Genomic DNA, 16,977 nt, shown 5'->3' with positions numbered 1-16,977 from the left:
CAGTAACTACAATGATGATAATGATAGTAAATATATACTGATTGCTGCTTTATGTATGATCCTTGCATTGCCCTATAATGTGGATAGGATTATTATTCCCATTCTACAGGTGAAGGAACAAAGCCTTAAAGAGCTTAAATAACTTGCCCTTAGCTGCCAAACTATGTGCCCCAACAAATAAAGCAGGCTGGGCATGATGGCTCACACCTAGAATTCCAGCAATTTTGGCGATTATCTGGCTCATGCCTAGAATCCCAGTAATTCTGGCAATTGTCATGGTGTCTTTCACAATCTTGATCATTCCTATAGAAGGATGAAGGGTCTAACGGAGATTGTGGGCTAGTGCCTGGCCCAGAGAAGGCTGTGTTTTTGTTGAGTGAAGGGCAGAGAGGTTTTTTTTGACCAGAGAGCTATTTTCCAGGTCCACACTGTTGGTTTTCTTATGAGGAACAGAAAGAAAAGGAGAAGAATGTGAAAGTTGTCTGGGAGGCTGAGGTGGGAGGATTCATTGAGCCGAGGAGTTTGAGGCCAGCATGGGTAACATGGCAAGACTCCATCTCTACAAAAAATATAATTTGCCAGGTATGGTGGTGCACACCTATAGTCCTAGCTACTTCAGAGGCTAAGGCAGGAGGATTGCTTGAGCCTAGGAGTTTGAGGCTGCAGTGGGCTGTGATCGTGCCACTGTACTCCAACCTGGGCAATAAAGCAAGACCTCACCTTAAAAAATTTAAAAAAAAAAAAAAAACCAAACCACGAAGTACATAAAGGGCAAAGGCAAACTTTCACTCAGAATGAGAGGACCAACAGGGTAATTTTTGTGTTTTTAAAGTGTCCATCTTCAAACAATTCAAAATATTCTACAGATTTATTTGAAATTTAATAAACTCACAAAAAGTTTGAAGGATTTCTCTTTTTCTTTTCTAAGATACCTCCTGGACAAAACATAGACCATTCTTGAAAGCAAAGCAAAGGCAAAGCAAAGGTATTCCTGTTTCTATATTAGAAATAAGTAAAAACAGAAACTTCGGATTGGAAACATGACCAGTTTTAAACAGGCTACCTTGAAATCAATGTGATTTGTCTACTTCAAATAAACCATATTAAGTATTAGAAATTATTACCTCTACAACACTGACCAACTAGAATCTGGAGAATATTACTTTACAGACTTGTGAAGCTAAAATTTATCTGGAAATGTTAGAAAATATGAAAATAATTAGCACTGATACATTGACCATTCACCTTCTGCCCTAACAGTACTTCACTCTTGTCACTTACCTGCAGGATTTCTGTGGTGACCTACTTGTTCATCTTTCTCCTTCCCATCAAATCATTTGCTTGATTTGTTTAAGTGCATCAGAGGAGATGTATCTAAAAGAATGCCTAGAGATGTGCAGACATGTCTATGGGCAGGAATGAAGTGAGTGCTGGGGATAAATATGGCTATTTTCTATGTTATCAAGCTTCGAATGGAGTGTATAAAAAAGACGTCAGGTAAGGGAGGTATATCTGGCTACTTGGGAGTGTTAGATATGCAACTTGGACAGAACCATAATGCTCATTAGATTGCATATCTCATAGTCTGCAGCCATATTCCCCAAGTGAAAACTCTCTATGATGTAATATTTGATCACAATTCATCATATGAAAGAAGAGAGTGGGAATAGAGCCAGTAGGAGAAAGCATGTTTTTGATAGAATATAGAATTGTTTTCAGATAATTGAAAACAATCTTAAAATTAGCATACCTGTAAAATAAGCATGTCTTGGCGCAGATCATCACCGTGTTTAAAGATAATTCCAATTGTTTCATTTGATAGGGCTGTAGGATCAGCACATTTAAACTCAAGCCACAGTGGTTTTTTCTTGGAGGCCATTACTTTACATTTTTCAATCTGTAAGGAAGCAGTCACATGTTCCCCACACACAATGAATAATGAATATACATGGTGGAGACACAAATTCTCTTGCAAAACATCACTATAAACAACAAGGACAAAGTCCTAGTTGGAAAATGATTTTCAATATTCGGGTAAAAATACAGAAGTTGTTTTCACCAAATCTGGAAATGCCATGTGAGAGCGAATTCACAACTCTTAAACCAGTACCTCTCAAACTGTGCTCCAAAGAACCACAAGAGTCTTTGGAAGTGCCTAAGAGGTATGGCAGATCTCACCCTCCCCACGCACACAGAGCTCTGACACTCCCACATCCTCTTTAATAGACAGCAACCTGGCTATTATATTTGTCCGCCTTCTGAGATTTAATTTGAAAAAAGAATTCTAATGCTACCACAATGTCAAAAAAAAAAAACTATTATTGCAGAATCAGATGCAATAGGCTACATCTAAGAAGATGAAATTTAACATAAATAAATGGAAAATCTGGCATTTAGGTACAACATGCCCTCCCCCTAAACCTCATACATCTAAATAAATTCAAGGCAGGGGAAATGTGGCTTGGCAGTTACTCACTTAAACATAAAAAAGGTAGGTGTTTCAGGCAAAGGTGAGTTCACCACAGATCAAAATTGTGATGTAGTCGTTTAAAGAAGCAAACACAATTTGAAACTGTATTAATATGTCATAATTCCTACCAATCTCTAAATAATGGACACTGGACAGTGTGTGCTTTTGCTATAGCGCCAGTTTGCTGGTAATTGTATATAAAATTAAACATTCAGGGGAAGAACTTCCTCATCTTTTCATGTGGCTTCACTGCTACAGGAGTTGCCGTTCTGCCATAAACAACCAGAAAACTATGCAAAATATATAAAACTCTTTTCAGACATTGAACAGGCAGTGTAGGTCCGTGATCCCTGAGAAAAGGAAGACAAATGAAGTGAGCCCTGTAATTGCCCCAGATTACTGCCTGGGGGCTGTTTCTAGGCTACAGCACAGAGGAAGGAAATCCAGACTGAGCCCAGAGTCCAGCAGTCTAAATTACTGTAACTGAAGTCTCAGAGAGGAGAGAAAAGAGACAACATAAAAAATTGGTTGAAAAATTTCCAAATTTGATAGACTACAAACTCACAAATTCAAGGAGCTCCATAGACTCCAGCATGCTAAACACAAAGGAAACCCATACCAGGGTACATCATAATCAAATTGCTGAAAACCAGAAATAAAAAAGAATCTTAAAAACAGCCTGGGGAAAAAAAAAGACATTATGCAGACAGAATCAAAGATAAGACTCATCATCAGAAAATATGCAAGCCAGAAAAAAATGTTACTGCAAGAAAAAAACCAGTCAATCTAGAATTCCATATTCAGGGAAAATATTTTTCAAAAATGAAAGCAGAATAAAGTGTTTCAGATAAACAAAAGCTGAAAGAATTTATTGTCAGCAAACTTGCGTAGAAAAGATGTTAGAAGCTCAAGGAAATGTGGACCGATATAAGGCAATAAAGAGTACCAAAAATGGTAAATATGTAGGTGAATAGTTAAAAATTATTTCATCTATTAAGTCTGTTAAGTCTATTTTTTAACTGCTTAGGGCAAAAATAGTAACTTCTTGTGCCATTTATAACATATGTAGAAGTTAAAATCATAATAAAAATAATGCAAAGGATGCGGGGGTTAATGGAAGTATACTGTTGCCTGTATAAGCACACGTATATGAAGTGCTTTGTTATTTAAACATAATCAAGAATGTGTGGTATTGATGTAAGGACAGACTTTATTTCAATGAAACAGAACAGAGAATCTAGGTGTAGACCCACACATATCATCAGTCGATACTTGACAAAGGTGCCAAGGTAGTTCTCCAGGAAAAACAAACCAAACCAAAACAAAACAAAACAGTCTTTTCAACACATGATGCTGAAAAATCTGGATATTCAGATTAAAAAATGAACTCTGACCTTCACCTCACACTGTACACAAAAATTAACTCAAATTGGATTGCAGACTTCAATGTAAGAATTAAAACCATAACCCTTCTAAGAAAAAATATCTGCCACATTGAGTTAAAACAGAATTTCTTAAGCTTGGCACTGTTGCCATTTTGGGGTGGATAGTGTTTGTTCTGGGGGACTATCCTGTACCCTGCAGGGTATTTAGCAGCATCCCTGGCCTCTACGCACTATATGCCAATAGCATTCTCCCAGTTATAACCATCAAGAATGTCTTCAGACATTGCCAAATGTCCCTTGGCAGACAGAGGGATTACCCCAGGCTGAGGCACTGGATTAGATAGATTTCTTTTTCATTTTTTTTGAAACAGGGTTTCACTCTGTAGCCCAGGTTGGAATGCAGTGGCACAAACACAGCTCACTGCAGTATCAAACTCCTGAGCTCAAGTGATCCTCCCACCACAGCCTTCCAAGTAGTGGGGACTATGGCATGTGCCACCATGCCCAGCTATTTTTTTTTAATTTTTTGTAGAGATGGAGTCCGCCATGTTGCCCAGTCTGGTCTCGTACTCCTTGCCTCAAGTGATCCTCCTGCCTTGGCTTCCCACAGTGCTGGAATTACAGGTGTGAGACACTGTGCTAGTTCTAGACAGATTTCTTACATAAGACACCAAAAGCACAAACCATTTAAGAAAAAGTTGCAAATTTGACTTAATCAAAATTTAAAGCTTCTGCTCTTTGAAAGACACCTCTAAGAAAATAAAAAGGCAAGCCACAGACTAATAGAAAATATCTGTAAAATGTATATCTGATAAATAATTTGTATCCAGTTTATATAAGTAACTCTCATAAATAAAACTAAGGTCCAGGTGCGGTGGCTCACGCCTGTAATCCCAGCACTTTGGGACGCCCAGGCAGGTGGATCACGAGGTCAGGAGCTTGAGACCATCCTGGCTAACACATTGAAACCCTGTCTCAACTAAAAATACAAAAAAAAAAATTAGCTGGGCATGGTGGCGGGCACCTGTAGTCCCAGCTACTTGGGAGGCTGAGGCAGGAGAATGGTATGAACCTGGGAGGCGGAGCTTGCAGTGAGCCGAGATGGTGCCACTGCACTCCACCTTGGGTGACAGAGTGAGACTCCGTCTCAAAAAAAAAAAAAAGAAAGCAACCCACCTAAAAAACTGGTGAAATATTTGAATAGAAAATTTTCAGAAGAATGTACTCTAATGGAAAATGAGCACATAGAAACTCAACCTTGTTATGGAAATGTAAATAAAAACAACAGTGAGATACCACTTCATACTCATTTGAATGGCTAAGATTAAAAAGACTGATAATAACAAGTGCTTGCTAGGATGTGGAACAACTAGAACTCATTGTAAACATTGCTGGAATTTTTTTTTTTTTAAGTAAACAGAAGTATATTTTTTGGAATTTAAATGGTATAACCACTTTGGAAAAATGGTATCTTGTAAAATTACACACACACACCATCTGACCCAACTACCCCACTGTTAAACATTTACTCAAAAAATGAATGGAAAACAAACTGTGGTATATCCATACAAGGGACTACTACTAAGTCATAAAAAGAAACAAATTACTGATACATACAATAACATGAATGAATCTTAAAAGCATTATGGAAAGTAAAATAATTCAGATATAAAACTATGTACTATATGATTCCTGTTAATAAAAGTCTAGAAAAGGCATTTTATAATAGAAAGTAGATCTGTTGCATTAGCAGAGAGAATGGGAGGAGAAAAAGGACTAACCGCAATGGGACATGACAGAACTTTTTCTATAACGTCTATGGAAATGTTCTATATCTTGATTGTGGTGGTGGTTATATAATTGTATACATTTCTCAAAACTCACTGAATTCTACCTTTTTTTTTTTTTTTTTGAGACGGAGTCTTGCTCTGTCGCCCAGGCTGGAGTGTAGTGTCATGATCTCGGCTCACTGCAACCTCTGCCTCCTAGGTCCTAGTTCAAGCAATTCTCCTGCCTCAGCCTCCAGAGTTGCTGGGATTACAGGAATGCACCACCATGCCCGGCTAATTTTCTTTTGTATTTTTTAGTAGAGACGGGGTTTCACCATGTTGGCCAGGCTGGTCTTGAACTCCTGACCTCGTGATCTGCCCGCCTCAGCCTCCCAAAGTGCTGGGATTACAGGCGTGAGCTACCGTGCCTGTTCCCTGAATTCTACATTTTAAATGGACAATTTTTATTGTATACAAAGAATATCTCAAGCAGATTTTAAAAAATATGGAAGGTAAATTATCCAGTATTGAGGCTTTCATAACCAGTGATTAGACAAGGGCTTATGAGAAGCCCACCTAGAGACTCTCCAGCTTCCCTGTCTCTGCATAAACATTAGCTTTTAAGTACTGGGCCCCAGCAAGCATGTTAGACATCTTCAAGACATAAAGACCACACGGAGACATCCAAGTGATACCTACTGCCAGCGCTCCTGCTTTCAGTCCAGGATCATATGGAACTCTAAAGCTTTTGGGGAGTTGAGAATTCTGCAGGTTTTCAAGCTTTTGTTTAAGTTGTGAAATAACTGTAATTGTCAAAAGTATACAAGAGTTATGTGAGTTCTAGAAATCACCAATATTATCTATTACATTTCCTGAGAACACACTTATTCATAGCATTCTATGTATTTGTTCTGGTGTAGAGCAGGAGAAAAGTGGGTGGGCCCTGCCTTTGAGGAACTAACCATATGAGGTGGCAAGATACATTGGGCTTAAGGTGAGCAACATAACCATGTACACATACTACAACAGGGGACAGAAATATGTGAATATATGTGGGATAACACATAGACACCTACACAATCCAAGTAGAGAAGGATGCTCTGAGGGTGATGCTAAGGAATTAATACTGTAGTTTTCTTTCTGGCACGTTAAACTTTAAACTACCGTCTGATTTGAGGAACAGACATTTGAAGAAAATAATACATGGAATTTGGTTAGGGTTCTGTAATTTCTTTTCAGAAGAGGAAGTTAGGTTCTGTAGAGAAGTAGAGAAGATGGATGTGACAGCCTTAAAATTCTAAAGGCAAAGTATGTGAATTAAAAATTACTGGATAACTGACAGAATGAGGGTCAGTACAAATGTTTTCCTTTCTTAAAATACAAATAAAATATTATTATTACCATTATCATTTTTAGGAGGAAGCATTGTAAGAATCAAAGGGAGAAAGAAATTTTAAATATTCAGGAGTTTAAAATACTGGTTGAGTACACGAAGTGTCTAGTCTATATACCTACAGCCATAGTGCTAGGTCTAGGTATATAAAAATGAAAAAGAGATATTCTCTAGATTCAAGGTTTATACAGTTTACCAGACCAGGATGATATGTTAAAGACTTTAATTTAATGTAGTATCAACCAAAATCTACAGAAATACAGAGAAGGAGTGATTAATTTTCCTAGGGCAGGGGCAGGTTTTCTTAGGGCAGGAATAAGATATTGGAAACGGCTTGAGAGAGAAGGTAGTGTGTGTGTGTGTGTGTGTGTTTATTACCTTTACACACACACACACACACACACACACACACAGATACAGAGTCGTCTCTTGGTCTGGTTCCAGGACCTCCTGCAGATATCATAATCCATGAATGCTCAAGCCCCTGATATAAAATGGTGTAGTATTTGCATATAACCTATGCACTTCCTCCCATATACTGTAAATCATCTCTAGATACCTGTAATATCCGATACAATGTAAATGCTATGTAAATAGTTGTTACACTGTACTGTTTAGGGAATAATGACAGGAAAAAAAGTCTGTACATGTTCAATGCAGATGCAATTTTTTTTCCAAATGTCTTCCATCCATGCTTGGTTGAATTTACGATGTAGGACCCCAGATAGGGAAGAATGAATGTATCTCTATATATTACTCTGAGATATATAGACGAAGAAATGCCAAAAAATTAAAATAGCCTCTCAAAACTTCATTTTATAAGACTGAAAACTTGAAAACTATATGTGCATATTCAGAGATGTGAAGAAAAAGGTAAAGATTTGGAAATATCTAATCTTTGTGTATGCAACTGTTCTTAAAAACTACATCTTACATCTGCATAATGCTACTTAATTTTTCAGAGTTAAGAATATGTAAATATATAGTTAAAAATTATGAACTTGTAAAAGGAGAACTTTAAATTTGTTTACTCCATGCAGACAGAAGACTCAAAAATGTGTTCTTGGTGCCTTCAGGAGGATGCAACTTGGATTCCAGGAAGAAAAAGAATCGTAGGAACAAGGGCATTTGGAGATGAAGGCATTTGGAAAGAGAACCAAGAAAATATAGCCACCGTACCTTGGGAACTGACGTCATACTTTTCAGCAGAGAGCGATTTAATATCAAGGGTGACTTTTTGTAACATCTCGATTACTTGGACTTGTTGGGTAAAGTCATGCAGCATGGCTGTGCCACAGCCCCTCAAATAGGCTTCCAGAATCACAGCGAACCTCTGCTGATAGTGTCTGGACTGGGCTATCTCACTTCTCAAGAACCAAAACAAAAAGTGACCAATTCTTTTGTTCTGAGGGCAGGTACAAGAAAGTTGAAATTATTATGACTAATGCTTTAGGTCTACCAGTTAATTCTTGGCAACTTAAAATTTCATGCTATTATCAAAATGGAAGTACTTACTCTCAAACCACGCTTCAGCAGAAATCTGGCAAGGGCGCTATCATGGTATGGTTCAAATTTCACAGCCTAAAGGAAGAACACATTGGCATTTGTAGGACTGTACTCTATGTTGTTGAATCAGGGAAAAGGAAATGGAGAAGAACTGGTGCTCTGCTTTACTGGGTCTTCATGGCTAGAAAGATGAAAATCTTAACAGTCACTTAAGTTTAACCCTGTCTTTTAGAGGACACTTAGGACCAGACTGAACCACTTGCTTAAGATCATAGAGCAGCCGATGACATAACTGGGATTAGAGGCTGAAACTCTTGACTCACAGTCATGTGCTGTTGATAAATTCAAAGGTGAAGAGGTGAGGGAATTTTCTCTAATTAGGTCTTATTGGTTTTGTTGGAGGGGTAGAGGGGAAAGATGGAGACACTGTAACCAATCTATAAAGTGGAAGGTAAGAGAGAATGTGAGAAAGAAAATGGACAGTGGAGATATAGTATAATAGACGTAAGGAGAAAAATATTTGTTAGATGAAAAGGTCCTAAAAGCCCTATAGCTTCCCTTTTTGGCATCTCACTGGCAAGTCACTGAACTGTCTCACAGGTTCTTAACTACAAGTAAACAGTGGCTCTAGATCAATCCACACAGAGCAATCACTACCCCCTGCCACACTGTGGTGTGTACAGAACTTTCTGTCCAAAAGTCCCTGATTTTATGTTTTCTTAAGTATAATTTGATCTTCAGTTTTAGTGTTTAGTAATTTTCATATCACTTGGCTGATGTTAGAGAATATTGACTTAGTACAGCTCCATTACTGATGAGGAAGAACCGATAAAATGTAAAAAACACAATTAAATCTTGTGAGTGCATAGGTGTTTCATTGTTCTCTGTGCTTTTCTGTAAGTTTGAAATAGTTCATAATTTTAAAAGCAGCAACACTAACAAACATTATTCAGATTATTATAAAAGCATATATAAAGTTAGAGGATAGATGTCATATGTAAACATGAAGAGAGACTTAATATTAAATATCTCAGAGTATACACTTTATGAATAGAAATGGTGTATCCTTTTTTCCTAAGGAACAGAAGAAATTCACATTCTAGTTTATATTTTAGGAACTGGACGCTTGTTGGAAGGATTTATAATTCTTCCTCTGGTTTTCCAGTTTGGACATGATCACTAGTGGCTTCATCATGTTTCAATTATACAAGTGTTTACAAAAATGCTTTTCAAAAGTATGGTCAAATAGGTGCCACTGTAGCTGCATCAAAGGCCTTAATTCTGAGAATGTGGTCTTTTAGCCACCAGTACCCATTTTTGCAATGTTTTAAGTTTCTAACCCAGATGTGAGTCTTTCTGACCTTCTTCAGGTTTCACTTCTGTAAAGACAGTGCAGATCTCAAGTAGGAGACCATTTTGATCAGGAATGAGTCATTTAGCCATAGCTGAAAATGTCTCAAGTAGTTTTACAAATGACTATTCTTCTTCAGATTTAAGACCACAAATTCAATGTTAATATTATGTATTGACCTCTTTCATTTAACACATTTCTAAAAAGAACATTATTTATTTTCCAGCTCTTTAAAGTTTACTTGTGAACATGACAATGAAAAATAATTCCTGTTAGCCTTGGGATTTGCAATAGAGCTCATCCAAGTTTTTTTCATGTTGTTTTTGTTATGGAGAGCTAGAAAACTGAAGATTCTTTAATTATTCTGAAATTCTTTAGTGTTATACAAATATCTGAACTAGTGTAAAAACTACTGAATATATTTAATGGATGAAAACAAAGCCAAATGTAATGTTTTAAGTATCTGACTAACAGGAAGGTGAAGATTGAGAGTTAAAGTTGAGGCTATCCAAAATGCTTATCAGAAAACTCCAGAACTTCCTATAAATACAGATAGTGATTAGACAGTTTAGTGTGTAAAATTTAGTCTGGCTAATCCTGAAGACCTCAGGTCAAACGTCACTTACTCAGAACTGTCCCTGGGTCTCTTAATCAAAATTAAGTGTCCCTTGGACCCCTGGACTGTTTTCTCATAATACGGTATAGTTTTCCCTAAAGTATTTGTCACAATTTGGTATTAAACATCTATTTGTGTGTGTACTCATTTAATGCCAGTCTTCTCAGTACATGTTGTTGAATTAATGAATGAATAGGTCTTTGCTCTAAAACAGCATTTCTATTCAAATTCCTTTACTTCCTTTCCCTTGTCAAGCAGTACAATGTAAGTTGAGAACTGCTAAAGTGAGCAGGGGAACTGTTCCCCCTTCTTTCTTTAACTTCTTAGCTAAACCTTAGAAAAATCACGTCTCTCAGGACCCCAGGGAACATCATGAGAAACGGAGTAGAAATACATACAGTCCTGTGCCTATCTGCAGAGAGGAGCTTTCAAGATCCTACCCAGATATGAGACACTATTCTGTGAACTGTAACAGACATAGACAGAGAGTAAGACCTATATCTCTAGCCCCAGAATCCTGACACCAGACTGATGAAGGATATGGTGGTGAATTTGTGAAGGATTTGGGGTAGTGAAAAGAGCAGGATCTGGAGGCAGACCTCCTGGGTTTGAATTCTGGTCTACCTCTTTCAAAGTATGTGACCTTGGGCACATTACTTAGCCTCTTTGTACCTCAGTTTCCTCATGTACAAAGCGCAAATGTTAATCTGACCTCCATCATAGTTATTGGAAGAGTTAAATGAGATAATACACTGAAAGCATGTCAGTCACTTGGAGCCTTGGCACAAGGAAGCATTCAGTAAGTGGAATCTATCATTAAAATAATAAATGAGAACAAAGTATTCCCACATGGCCAATTCTCCTAAACACGTGAAGTACTAATGTCTGCAAAACGTTTGTCAGCAAACCCTCCAAGACAGTAAAAATGTACATGGAACAGTTTACTACTTTTTGAGGCAGCTTCATCAGATCTACTTTTGCCGATGATGAAGCTCTGAACAAAGGGCATTTGATGACAACTGAATGGAGTGCCTGTGCATATGCAAATAAATTCCTTTTGAGAAGGCTTCCATTGATAACACCAACATCCCCTACCTGGACCAACTGTAGAAGGTAATGCAGAACATCATCGTCCTCCAAGCTCTCCAGTTTCTGAACTGCAATGGCTCTTACATTTTCATCTGAGAAGTTGCAGTCCAGGAGTTGCATTGTTAACCCAACATCCAAAGCACTTTGATCCCAGACTTCTCTTCTGGCCAACAATTGGTATGTTTTGGCCACAATTTCTTGCTGTCCCCATTTCACTGAACTAAATAGCTTAGGATATGCTTTTGGGTGCTTAAGGCTTTCATATCTAAAATGCCAGAGCAATTCTTTGTCCTCTGCTGTGAGAGGGTTAAGTGGATCAGTGGCTATGATCGCCTCCAATTGCTTGCGAAGCTGGTTGGGCATTTCTGCTCGAACCCGGTCCCCTTCCGGGTCAGGGGTGGGCTGATGCTTAGGCAGGGCTATCGGGTGGCAGTAATTGTCCAGAAGAATGGAGATGGACATTGAGTTCTCCTTGTCTGGGTTAGTTGCAGACGTGAGTTTGTCAGCATTGAAGCTTCCTTGGTCTTCTCCCTTCCCGGATATCTGCCACATGTGGAGGACGTATTCTCCACGGCGCAGGAGGAAACGGTGGTCTATCAGCAGCAGGTTCACATAATAGAGAAGCTGAACTTTGCCCTTGGACTCAGAACTGGCGGACTCTGCAGAGGCCTTGCTGGACAGTGCTGGAGCTTTACCGCAGTAGATCTGGAGGTTCAGTAGAGCCCCTTTGGGCAAGTCTTTGATTTTGATACTGAACTCAAGCCACACATTCCACAGCACCTCCTCTGTGAAGGGTTTGGGGCTGGTTCTCCTTTGGCAAAGGACTTGTTGCCCATGCTGGATGTTTGCCTCTACAAAAACTGTGAGGTCGGTGTTCCGGGGCAGGACGGGGATATCAATGCCTCTGATCTTGACCCTGAACTTGCGGTCGCAGTCCCACAGGGACACGGTGAACACACTCTCGTGGTCCTTGCCGTGGATGGTAAGCTGCTCATGGTAGCCGGTGACTCCCGTGCAGTCGTCCACCAGCGGCCACTCTTCCTTCCTCACCTCGTCTAGGGCCGGGTCTGGAGGCGTGTCCAGCACCAGGTGAATCTCTTCTCTGTTCTTGAGGCAGTGCCTCACCCACTGGAAGTTTTTGATGGGCGTTTCGCCCACCAGATACTCATCCCGGCCACAGACGCGCAGCACAAAATCCTGTTCGCTTTGGCTTTCGGGAATATCCATCAGAGATTTCTTCTTGGCCATCTTGGTGAAGAAACTCTGCAGGATGTCGCCGGGGGTGTCGTCGGGCGAGACCTTAATGGTCTGGCTGGTGGTGCTGCGGTGAATGACGATGAAGATGCAGTTGTTGGCAATCTTCTTCCACAGGTACTCCGGGAGGGGCTTGGACGTCACCCAGGGGTGCATGGCGTAGAGCTTGGGGTCGCGGCTGGCCACCTCTGCCATGCGCGGGGTCACCAAGCCACGGCGCGTGAACTCCAGCTCGTCGTCGTGCACGTTGCTGACGTCCGTGACGTCATAGCCGATCAGCGCGGTGAGCTGCCGCTGGAACGTTTGCGACTCCTCAGAGGGCGGACGCCGCTGCACCAGGTGGATCTGACCCGGGCTCCGGTGCGTGGCCTTCCAGTAGCGCAGGCAGTCCAGAGTCTGCACCACCTGGTACTTGTCGTAGATTTCGTACCACTGCCCCTTCTTCTGATACAGCAGGAGGAAGTGGTCCGGGCCCAGCCGGTGGTAGAAGTCCGCCGCCACGCTGGTCTCCAGCGCTCGCAGCCACACCTGGGCCTTCATCTGCTCCACGTTGCCGTGGCCGGCCACGTGCAGCAGCGCCGTTTCGGGGCTCTTGCATTTGCGCTGGCTGGTGGGCAGCACGAATTCGATGGGGATGAGCTCCATGGAGGACAGGCTGGCCGCAGCACTGCGCGGCTTCATCCTCCGGCGCCTGCGGCAGTTGTCCTCTCTCAGCACCACGGGCTGTTCATAGTTCTCCAGCTCCATGCCCTATGCGACCTGGGAGCGGAGGGACACAGGGATTTGTCACAAGAAAGGCACTTTCCCCTTATATTTTCTGGTGAGATGAGGGAAGAGGAGGTATAGGCGGCGTACATGTGCACAGGGAACCAGAGGAACCAAGTATTTTAAACTGGAAGCACTACAGCCCTTCAGAGCATGGGCTTTGGAGTCGGGCCCGTGAGTTCTGGCCCAGCCACTTACTTTCTGGGTGATTTGGGCTGTTTAATCTCTGAGCCTATTTCTCATCTCTCAAACGGGTTAGTAATGAATGCCCCAGAGGGAGAGTTAAATAAAGTAATACTTGTTCAATATGGGTGACAGGTATATGGGGGCTTATTGGTCGTTCTACTTTTGTATACTTTGAAAATTTTAAAGAGTTAGGTAAAACACTCATCCAGCACAGCGCATGACACATTATAATGGCTCAGAATGGAAATTGTTCTTAAACACACTGAAACATATAGATGTCTAAAACAGTACAGTTAAGGATCAAGTCCCAGTTTACAAGGTGCAACACGAGATGCCAAAAAACCTCACTTTGAAAACAGGCCTTTAACTTACTTCCTCTTTGTTAAGTCTCACACTTCTTGGAACCCAGACACCTCACTCAACCTTGCTTCACGTTGCCTGTTTTCAAACTGCCTGGACCCAGGATCTACTCCCTAATAAATTTCCTGTCTCTTGGTTTCATTTTTTCTTTCTAATTAGGAAAGCAAGTCGTTTCATTTGTAAAGCTAAAACATGTCGGAATTAGTAAAGTTGCAGTCAAAACCGTTTGCATATATGTAAAATTTTGAATCATGGAATTTGTCAGCATTCTGGCTGTCATTGCTATATTAGGGCAGTATCTTAGAAGAGTCACCCAAGGCTGTACTCTCCCAATAGGAACATTTAGGTAATTTTAACATTGTTTAATTAATTAATTTAAGTTAATTTGATCTGTCTCTACTTAATAGTGGAGGAGCCACAGGATGGAAGGCAGGATTTCTGGACTCCAGTGACCTTCTGTTAAGACCCCCAATCATTTAACTTCTTTTTTGCTCTAATATTTTCATTTTTGTAACACAAATTCACAAATTTATTCTCATTAACCTATTCACTCTTTCCACAAAATTCAGTAAGTACCTACCCTTCACAAAGTACTTAAGTATAAATGGGACATACTGCAATATGAAATCCTTCAAATAGTAATTGAAATTTGAAAGGTATTAACACTGAAAGATTAATAGGTATTTTGCTTTCAATATTTAGTATCACTACATTGTAATACATTATATTCTAAACAAGAATCAATTATTGAAACAAAAAATTAATGTTTCAGAAAATATCATTTACTCTCTTAAATAACTAATGTTAGACTTAAAACTACAGTATTTCCTTAAGAAATAGTGGAGCATTTGATGTATACAAAAAAGGAGAGCTTGATAAAAAGATAAGAAAGACAAATTTCATTTGATCCAAACTTATGTTCAAATCTTGGCTTAACTTTTAAAACCAATATTCCCTCTCTTAAAATATGAAGTTATACTTAGTAAGTGAAACCAACTGTCCCAAAGAACTGTCTCTTGTGGCTTAAAACAGTCATTTTGGTCTTTTGCTACATTATAGAATAACTAACAAAGAAGACAACTGTAAGATACATTGATATTGACACTAACTTGAAATAAAACATGTCCAAATTTAGGCAGCATATAAATACACAGCAATAACTTCTGCCTCAGTGATACCAAACGATCTTATAAGATGCAGAGGAAAACAGGCTGACTAATACTCACTGGTTTCCTTCATGGTTGAGGCTATGAAGCTTTTCCCTTTTATGAGAAGATGTTGGAAACACTGTAAGTACAGTAATCTTGAAGCATGCACTTGTAGGAATATGAAGCCTGGCTGCCGTGCCCTCCCTTTTCCTCCCAAAATGAAAACAAAAATCTGATGCACCTGCAAAACTATTGCCGGAACCTTGTGGATATCCACAATACAGGTTGGACTAGACAATGAAACACAGACATTCGGTGGTAGTATCATCTCGAGAACCGACAACAGTTTCAGATAAAAATAATCTAGCAGAGAAGGAAGTGCCACTATTCCGAGTCAGACCCCACAAAGAGCAAAAAATAGAAGGAAGCAATACCTGATAAAGCAGCGGAGGCGATGATGCTGAAGGATCATTTGTTTAATTTTTGAAAACAAAACAAATTCAAACCTATCCAGTGTGCGTCTAAATTCTTCCGCTTTTCTGGGGCTCCCTTCATATCCAGATGCAGAGGAAGTGTTGCAGTTACCAGGAAGGAAGTTTTAACCAAGTTGATTATACGTGCGATTGCTCGTTTTAAGTGTCAGAAATGCATTTCCTGTTTTAGCATAGAGAGGGTAGGAGTATGAGACTGAGCAATGTTTACCATGGTTTTTCTTTTTTTTTTCTCTTTGAACTAATTTTTCAAAAATTGTGATGCTGAGACAAAATGACATAAATCCAAACCAAAATTACCCATTATTAGACATAAACATATGAAATATATCTTTGTAGCTAGTTCTAAGAGCCACAGTATTAGGTATCCTATTAGGAAAACTTTTACCAGTCAAATTAAACTCATTCTCCTCCTGGGAATTCAAAAGAATCCTTGTTCGCACACGCTAACTGAGGGGTGGGGGAAGAGAAACCTAGTAATCTTGAGGACTAAGTTATCAAGCTGAAAATTTTTAAAGGCATGGTCTGGGAGCTCACTTCCTTAGCTTGGTGAGAGCTTTCTCTATTTTTTCAGAGCGTTTGGGGCCTAAAATATCACTGGCTCAAACTGAAAGCACTGCAGCATGTGCATGTGTGTATATAAATGTGACATACTGCAGTAAGTAACCCTTCAAATAATGGTTGAAATGCTAAAAGTATTAAAATTGAAAGATGAATAAAAAGGTATTTTGATTTTAATACTAAGTACTACTACATTGTAACACATTATATTCCAAAGAAGGATCAACTATTGAAACAAAAATTAATGCTTCAGAAAATATCCTGTGTTGACAATGGAGCCTTACTGTCAGCAATGTTGATTAATTGACTGTAGACAAAATAGAAGGAGGTTGCCTGGTATCATGGGGAAATTGGGGAGCTGAACACTGTTACAGCATCAGGCAGATTCCATCCTGGGAGTTGGGTCCTGATTCCTGTGGGAGTAGAGAATGCATAGAAAAGCCATCCTGAATCATTTTTAGAGTAGCGTTGTATCTTCCAGGTGACCTCAGTTCTTTCCAGAACCTCCAAGCATCCTGAACCAGTGCCCCCTCCCTCCATCTCAGAATTCCCTATGCTAGAGTTCATCCTCCAATCGGGGTGTTGAGGGAGTCTAGCTGAGCTTCAAGGGCAGCAGATAGAAAGGAGTTGACT

General features: G+C 39.7%; 1 protein-coding gene across 4 annotated transcripts in view; it reads right to left on the bottom strand.

Moving 5' to 3' along the window:
• The window catches only part of PIK3CG (phosphatidylinositol-4,5-bisphosphate 3-kinase catalytic subunit gamma), a 49,540-nt gene extending 33,669 nt beyond the window's left edge, over positions 1-15,871 (bottom strand). The window contains exons 1-6 of one of the 4 annotated variants that reach the window (XM_032761354.2): positions 15,727-15,871; positions 11,586-13,592; positions 8,533-8,598; positions 8,197-8,422; positions 6,324-6,427; positions 1,751-1,897 (exon numbers count right to left, since the gene is read on the bottom strand). In XM_032761354.2, coding sequence (XP_032617245.1) covers positions 1,751-1,897; positions 6,324-6,427; positions 8,197-8,422; positions 8,533-8,598; positions 11,586-13,580 — 2,538 coding nt within the window. In that variant the 5' untranslated portion in view covers positions 13,581-13,592; positions 15,727-15,871. Of the gene's footprint in view, positions 1-1,750; positions 1,898-6,323; positions 6,428-8,196; positions 8,423-8,532; positions 8,599-11,585; positions 13,605-15,370; positions 15,675-15,726 lie in introns of those variants that run through there. The other 3 variants (XM_032761353.2, XM_058425782.1, XM_058425794.1) reach the window with 3 other exon arrangements.
• Positions 15,872-16,977: the final 1,106 nt, after the last annotated feature.

The sequence above is a fragment of the Hylobates moloch genome, unplaced genomic scaffold (genome assembly GCF_009828535.3).
Source record: "Hylobates moloch isolate HMO894 unplaced genomic scaffold, HMol_V3 SCAFFOLD_1, whole genome shotgun sequence".
In the NCBI taxonomy this organism is placed as follows: Eukaryota; Metazoa; Chordata; class Mammalia; order Primates; family Hylobatidae; genus Hylobates; species Hylobates moloch.
This window is presented reverse-complemented; position numbering and strand designations above follow the sequence as displayed.